We start from the raw sequence: 8,173 nt of genomic DNA, 5'->3' as shown, positions 1-8,173 counted from the left end.
CATATGCACCTAACTTTATTCACACAACAATAACAACAACAACAACATTTATTTAATTACCATGGAAATATCTCAGGATGTCTCATTATGAAAAAGACAATTTCAGTGTATTTTATAGCACTTTTCATATACAAATCTTGGCTACTTATATATATATATATATATATATATATATATATATATATATTATTATTCTTTTTTACATTTTAATTTTACTATTATGCAAAATTTAATTATTCCTTTGATGACGTTGTCATTACGTCTCATGGGAAGCTAACAGTTCAATATTCATAGATGTCCTGTGGTTTGAAATTTCCAAGTAAACCATTGCATTGACATGAGCACAAAAATCCAAATGTTTATCTGAGTAGCAAAAGAGGATTATGTTATAATAGAGATGGAAAAATCTTTTGATTAAAACTCTGGGACTTTCAACATGTCTAAAGATGTTGAAAAAAGATTTTTTAAAAGTTAGGTAAAAGAGGTTGACAAATGCTCAGTTATAAAACCATATACTTCACCTCCAAATAGATTCCTTATTTCCACGAAATAAAGTCACTCGAACTCTATTCTTCTTCAACTCTTTTATTTGAATGGACTCTGATAGATAGATATATATATAAACTTGTAAATAAAACAACATAACAACAGGTACAGTACTGTGAGCAAACATATGAATATTGCTATGACTTAACTACAAATGAGCACAACCATTTCCAGAAACTGATTCTCACTCGCATATGGAATGTCTTTAAAAAAAAAAAAAAAAGAATTAAAAAGAAGGAATGTTTGGTGTGTGTGCTTTGAACAAAAGTAGCAATAGTTCACCCAAAAAATTAAATGCTATCATTTACTCAACCTCATGTTGTTCCAAACATCAGAACTTTCTTTTTCAGTGGAACACAAATGTTTTACTATACTATAAATATCTTAGTTTGCTTTCCACAAATGAGTCTACAATAAGATTTAGATTGTTATGAGATTGAGTGAAAGCCAAACTTTTGTTTTTAGGTAAACTATCCCTTTAAATTTTAATTTTCATACATACAGAAGCAGCTTACTAAATATTCAATATTTGTACAGATCATTCAAGACAGCATTTGGGACTATCATAAGTGTATTAGTTGTTTCCTTATAAAATTATATAATTTGATTTGCATAGGAAAAGCGGACATGCAGAGCAACAAAAGCAACTGTCATCTCAAGATTCTTTAATTCCTCATAGAGGACTGTGTAGTGCATTATTCACAACGTACATTAATATGCTTTTCTTGGAGTTCTGTAATAGAGTTGTAAATAAACTTGTTTTTATCTAATGATCCAGCATGTATATTTTTGAGGTGGTGATTAAAAATACTAAATGCTTGCTTCAGCTGTAACAGACTGGCATCACATAAGGATACTGCAATGCTCAGGCGAAACACATGCACACTCTCACTCGCTCAGGATTTTTAAAAAACACCATTTTGCATTGCTTTTGTTCTAGAAGTAACATGAACTCTACAGGCTTACATGAAGCTTATTGTCAAGTTTAATATTGTAAATATGCCCTGCACATACCAAGCGAAGATATTAGACAGTCACTGCGTTCAGAAAGCAAACAGAGCAGCTCAAGCCATGCTGGTGCTGTGAGTGTCATTTTCAGCTGAAATCGAGCGCACCAGCTCCTCAACCCAGCGCACCTCAGAGACCATCTGCTCAGCGAGCACTTCATAGCGGTTCTCCAACCGGCCAAACTTGCGTTTGAGGGCATTGGCCGACAGCATGGTGGCACGGGCCTCTTCTTGGCTCTGTCTGCGCAGGGCTTGTGCTTTCTGCAGCTCCTGTTTGATCTGATTGAGATCTGCAGCGATGCTTTCGTTCTCCTCTTTGTACCAGCTTTCTTTCTCCTCATAGATGGAGAGCAGGGCGGCCACGTCCTCAGCGCAGGAGCGCTGGTTCTTCTCCAGTTCTCGAAGTCCCTCCTGGGCCACTGCGATCTCCTCCATGACCTGCGAGAAGCGCTCGAAGTTGATGTAGGTGTTGTTGGGAGGCATGCTGGAGTGGGATTTGATGGTGTACTCCTTCAGTCGGGTGGTCTTCAGACGCCTGCGCTCTGTCTTGCGCTCGCTCTCCTCAGGTCGGACGTTACGCCTCTTGATCACCTGTATTGGGGGACGGGATGGGAACTAGTCAAGCACTGCTCAAACGTTAATGAAACTCAAGAGGGAGAAAAAGAGAAGCATTCGAACCTTGATCCAGGGGTGCTGGAGACTGTCCTCTATTGTCATTCTCTTCCTGAATGTTAAAAGCAAATATTAAACATTAATAAACAGGAACGAAATTTGCTTTATATTAAACAAATGATGCTTATATCAGTGTTTATTTTGTATTATTATAGTATTTACTAATATTTTGCATTCATTTTTAATTTAAGCTATTTTTTTTAAATCTAATACTTACACTTTATTTTATTACATAATTTTTAATAGCTTTGGATTTGACTAACTTAGGATCCTTGACCAGCAGTCGGCGAATGAAATCCTTGGCGAGCTCACTTGTGTTGCTGAAGTACTCTTCATCAAAGTCATAGTTGACACCTGAAATGTTGGTAAGTGTTTCTTGTTTGGTCTCGCCAAGAAACGGAGAAGCACCACTCAAGCTACAAACAAATTAATAATGCATTAATATTAGTCAAGCAAAGTAAAACAGCATCATCTGGGTGTGGAAAATGCATGCAATCAATACAGCTGAACAAGTCATTTACGTGACAGTACAACTTACAGTATATATGTGATAACTCCAATGCTCCTGCAGGAAAGACAATCACAAGTGAATTCATTATGATACAAAAATAAGCAACTAAATGAATGTCATTTATTAACAATCTAATCAATATTTGGAAAATATCATTGATAGCTAAGACTCACCACATATCTGCCTCCAGGCCAAGAGGCTCATAGTTCACAATTTCTGGTGCTACAAAGGTTATAAGTTATGACAAAGATTAAGAACACCTAATTAAGTTATCATAACTTAACATATAATTTTATAATAATCTAAGCTGCTCACCAACAAACTCAGGAGTTCCAAAGATGTTTTTAAATTCATTTCCATCCTTAATCTGATGAGCAATTCCAAAATCGATCAGCTTGATTCTGGGGTTCGGCACATTTTTGTCCAGCAGCATTATGTTCTCAGGCTGAAAACAAAGTGATTCAAGATGTTTGTAGTACATATTTCCACGCCTTCCCCAAAAACAACATTTTGTAATAAATAGCAAACCTGTTTCACAAAAAAGAAAAAAGAAAAAAAAGAAATAGTACTCACCCTCAAGCCATCCAAGATGTAGAGGAGTTTATTCTTTATAAATTTGGCTTTACACCACTTACTCGCTAATGAAAGAAGCATTATTATGGATTATGTATATTAGCCGGAAGTAAAGTTTTGAAGTTAAAAATACCTTTTGATGGATTTATTACAAACATGTAGCTTTTCACTTCCCAAGAAGTTAACTAATGGACTGTGGATTACTTGTGGAGCTGTCTGAACTCTCATTATGACGGCCCCTATTCACTGCAGAGGGTCCACTAGTGAGCAAGTGAAATTTCTCCAAATCTGTTGCGATGACTAACTACTGTGCACAATGGATGGCTTGAGCATGAGCAAAATGTAACTTTTGGGTGAACTATTTTCATCCTAGTGCTCACCTTCAAGTCAAAGTGTGCAATGCGTTTCGAGTGGAGGTAGTGAACTCCATCCAGGATCTGCTTGAGGAACTGTGTGGCCTCCTCCTCAGTCAGTGACTCCTTCTCAGCCAGGAAGTCAAATAGCTCCCCTCCAGACACCAGCTCCAGGATCAGGATCACGTCGGTTTTGTTCTCAAAGATGTCATGGAGGGTGATGATGTTGCTGTGCTGGATCTCTCGAAGGATGTTCACCTCTCGCTCGATCTCCTCTCGGCTCACACCTCGTCGGCTGGATGACAGCCTTCTCTTCTTGATAAACTTGGCGGCATATTCTGTCCCGGAGCTCTTTTCTATACATTTACGCACAATAGCAAACTGCCCACTGGGAAACAGGGTACAATGATACACACAGAAAACAGAAATGAAAAAGAAGAAATCATGTCTTTGCTTATAGAAGATAAGGATATGGAAGAGGCACAAAAAACATTACAAATATGAACAGAAGAACATACTGTGCGTTCTCAAGTACACATTCTAAAGGAGTTAAAGAGAACCAATTTAGATAAATGGTATAAATGCTGCACAATGCAACCAAGTAAACTCTTAAAAAGTCAGATTAAATGTGTGGCTGACGTATTCCCCTGATGGCTCGTCTCTGGCCCATCTGTAGTCTCATTTGCACAACAGCTTTTCTCAGGCTCAGAGAGCGAGCATATGCATTGTATAGCAGTGATGTCATCCTGCAGCAGCACAGCACAGAAACCTCCACCTCCATATATAGAGAAAAGGCCAGGCTTGTGTTTGCAGATGATTAAGTCTCTGTGCTGGGGATTTTTAAATTGCAGGACTCTCAACATGTTTGTTGTTACATCGCACTGATAAGCACAAACACTGCATTCCCTTGGCAACTCTAAGCCAAACACAATGATGTGTTTACTTGCCTTTTATAAAAGAGCTTTCATAGCTACATAATTATAGTGCTTAAACAAAAAGATGGTAAGCCAATTCAAATCTTAATCTTTCTTTTATTCACTATATGTGAGATCACTTTAAATCAGGATACATTAGTTTTTACAGAGTTTTAACAGTTTTTACATTAGTTTTTTTAAGGAGGGAAATGACATCTCTTACCTTCCTAACTCCTCTCCCATTTCATAGTACAGCTCCACATCCTCCTGCCTGAAACCATCCATGATTTGCTGACTTGAAATTAATCAATCTGTTTAAAAAAATGACCAGAAATAATGCCTAATTTAGTTTCACAGTTTTGACCTTGTCTCCAGTCAACTAAAGATTTTGGCACTTTGTTGACAATGACTATAAACGGTTTCTAGAGTGCACATGTTTTGGTATTTACTCACAGGAAGTTGGATTTTAAACTGACATGGGAATGAGGAGCTCCATGTGCAGAATGTGGACATTCTATTCCTACTTACGTCATTACCTACAGTCATAAACCAGGGTTGCCAGATTTGTTCTAACCTTCTTTTGTTCCTTTATTATAGATGTTAAACAGCTAACATCTTTCCACTGCAGTGCGGTACAAATTTAAACAAAAAAATTGCATCTCAAAATATATGCTCTAACTCATGTTTCGAACCCTGATGTGTTAAGATAACTCAAACTACAGCAATCATTTAAACTCTGAGATACTGTTTCACAGATAAAAATAAGATTAAATGTGGCCAATAGGTTAGTAAGAGAAATACGAAATTAACATATTACGATAATCCACAAAATATCTACCAAAGCACTGACTATTTACAGATAGCCATCTGGCTAACTTGTAAAAGAAATTGCCAAGGAACACCGGCAAACTACGTTAAGTTGTACACAAAACACATTAATGAATACATATATAAGATATTCTCTTATCCTCTATTAATTATGTTATCTATAACAACGCTCTTTAGAATAAGTAAATGCTGAGAGTTTGTTACATACCTCAACGTCGCCGCATTCCTCAGTCAATGGCTATTTTCCGGTTGCTGCGCTCTGGAGAGGCGTGGCTTTTTCAGTGACATCATCGAGACGCCACCGCAGGATGATGTCAACTTGCGTGTACCTGTTATTAAGCGTCTGCCAGGTGTTAGCACTGATCTAAGTTAAAACTACTTGTATGGGCTTGTTTTGCACTGTTCCTTTGTCAGTGTTACCATAACAGACTCATAACACATAAAAAAGGTGCAAATGGATGTAATAACGAGTTTGCCTGACAAACTAATAATAAAGGGACAAAAATAAAGAAATACTTTTTGTTGTGAATCAATGTTACAGAAGAGAGACACCTATAGTGCTATAGGCCGATTTTAACATCATTGCCAGTGTCAAATAATCCTCAGTATTTACTGAGCATGTTTATTAAATGAACTTCAGATAGCCTACATAATCAGAAGACTTTCTGTGCATACATATTATTGTGAGGTGTGAGTCTGTAATTGTGTCATTTATTCCAAACATAATCAAATAATGCATTTTTAGCTCACATATCAGATGTTTATCATACTGCATTAAGACAAAATAGCTTCAGCATCTAATTTGCTTGTTGAAAAAACCACAAAAGTCGTTTTGATTTCATGGAAAATGTATTCAGCAAAGTTAGGCAAGTTCTGCACACGGAAGACATTAAATCTGCAGTTGAAACACACCCAAAATACATTCTGTTAAGTTAACCATTATGTTTCTGGGACATTTCTGACCGTAACCGTATGTATATGCAGGATTTGTGAACATTTATGAGATCAGCATTAAAGCAGCTATTTCTATTCATAGATGTTTACTAGAAAGGGTCTTAAAGGAATAGTTCTCCCAAAAATGGTAATTCTCTAATCATTTATTCACCCTAAAGTTGTTCCAACCTGTATGAGTTCATTTCTTCTATATTGAACTCAAAATATTTTGAAACAGTTGACAGTAGCCATTGACTTCCATAGTATTACTCTTTTCTACTATGGAAGTCGAAGGCTAGCTAGTGCTAACTGTATTCTTACCTACATTCTTTAAACACCTTTTTTATTATATAATAAATGAAAAGAAAACAAACAGAATAGAAAAGATTAGATAAAGCTGTTGGAGGCCTTTTTTTAAAGAAAACAAGCAGTTAGAAAACAAATAGTTTTTTGGTAATTATATTATAAATAAAAAGTAAGCAAATAGACAGAATAGAAAATTAATAGAGAAACCTTTAAAAGGTTGCATGCTTTAAAAAAAGGAAACATGCAGTTAGAAAACAAATAGAGTGCAAGGTTTTTTTGTATAAAAAAAATATAAAATAGATTTAGAATAGAGAGTGCTATACAGATAGAGAATCAAATAAAGATGGAAGAAATGTGTTTTCACACGTTTCTCAAAGAGGGCAGCAGCTCGGATTGAGCTGGACAGGTCATTTAACCAGGAAGGAACAGTTAATGTAAAGTCTGTGAAAATGATCCCTCTTTGGGATAATAATAATTCCTTACATTTATATAGCGCTTTTCTAGGCACTCAAAGCGCTTTACATAGACAGGGGGTATCTCCTCATCCACCACCAGTGTGCAGCATCCACTTGGATGATGCAACGGCAGCCATATAGCGCCAGAACGCCCACCACACACCAGCTTACTGATGGAGAGGAGACAGAGTGATGAAGCCAATCAGCAGATATGGGGATTGTTAGGAGGCCATGATGGTCGGAGGCCAATGGGCGAATTTAGCCAGGATGCCGTGGTCACACCTCTACTCTTTTCGAAAGATATCCTGGGATTTTTCAGGACCTCGGTTTAACGTCTCATCCGAAGGACGGTGCTCGTTGACAGTATAGTGTCCCCATTACTACACTGGGGCGCTAGGACCCACACAGACCACAGGGTGAGCACCCCCTGCTGGCCTCACTAGCACCTCTTCCAGCAGCAACCTAGTTTTCTCAGGAGGTCTCCCATCCAGGTACTGGCCAGGCTCAGCCCTGCTTAGCTTCAGTGGGCAACTGGTCTTGGGCTCCAGGGTGATATGGCTGCCGGCTGGGATGGCACAATAATGCATCATTCACTTGCAGAACATAAATTTATAGAGGCACATATGTCTGAAATAGTGAATTTAGGTAAAGGGGTGCAACGCCAGTGGTGGTTTTGTAGGCAAACATTTATGCCTTTTATGCAAGACAGTTTCAGCAATGTGGTCTGAGAAAGTCAGCTGATCATCAATCACAACTCCAAGGTTTCTGTCTGTTTTTGAAGGAGTTATGGTTGATCTAAATTGATGGTGAAATAGTGATGAAACGATGGGTTTGATGGAACCACAAGCAGTTCAGTCTTGGCAAGGTTGAGTTGAAAGTGATGGTCAAGAAATGTATATATAGCCTATACTTTACATTTGCCTTTAACCAATTTGCCTGTATTTACTTTGTTTTCATATTTGGACACCTTTTCTGAAAAATTTTGACTATTGAGGGTAATTCTAGAGATCTTCAGAGGGTGGGGTTCTGCAACACTAGCGTGGAGTTCTGATACGCGTGTATGCGGAAATTTCGG

The 8,173-nt window shown here is 37.6% G+C and overlaps 1 protein-coding gene across 1 annotated transcript; it reads right to left on the bottom strand.

Annotated features, from left to right (window-relative positions):
- Nucleotides 1-569: 569 nt before the first annotated feature.
- Nucleotides 570-5,734, bottom strand: LOC113045024 (death-associated protein kinase 3-like). The gene is made up of 9 exons (XM_026205129.1): nt 5,613-5,734; nt 4,800-4,887; nt 3,690-4,050; nt 3,052-3,181; nt 2,910-2,958; nt 2,764-2,790; nt 2,489-2,641; nt 2,232-2,277; nt 570-2,144 (listed from the first exon to the last, which is right to left on the bottom strand). Exons 2-9 carry the CDS (start codon nt 4,859-4,861, stop codon nt 1,611-1,613), a joined length of 1,362 nt encoding a protein of 453 aa, XP_026060914.1. The 5' UTR covers nt 4,862-4,887; nt 5,613-5,734; the 3' UTR covers nt 570-1,610.
- Nucleotides 5,735-8,173: the final 2,439 nt, after the last annotated feature.

This window comes from Carassius auratus, chromosome 27, assembly GCF_003368295.1.
Source record: "Carassius auratus strain Wakin chromosome 27, ASM336829v1, whole genome shotgun sequence".
Lineage (NCBI taxonomy): Eukaryota > Metazoa > Chordata > Actinopteri > Cypriniformes > Cyprinidae > Carassius > Carassius auratus.
This window is presented reverse-complemented; position numbering and strand designations above follow the sequence as displayed.

Bases quoted from the DNA above. Each gene is read 5' to 3' on its own strand.
- LOC113045024 (XM_026205129.1), bottom strand. From the start codon at position 4,861: ATGGATGGTTTCAGGCAGGAGGATGTGGAGCTGTACTATGAAATGGGA. The intron at 2,959-3,051 runs GTGAGCAGCTTA...TAACCTTTGTAG, and splicing joins TGGAACTCCTGAGTTTGTTG to CACCAGAAATTGTGAACTAT. The intron at 2,145-2,231 runs GTTCGAATGCTT...CCCCCAATACAG, and splicing joins TCCAGCACCCCTGGATCAAG to GTGATCAAGAGGCGTAACGT.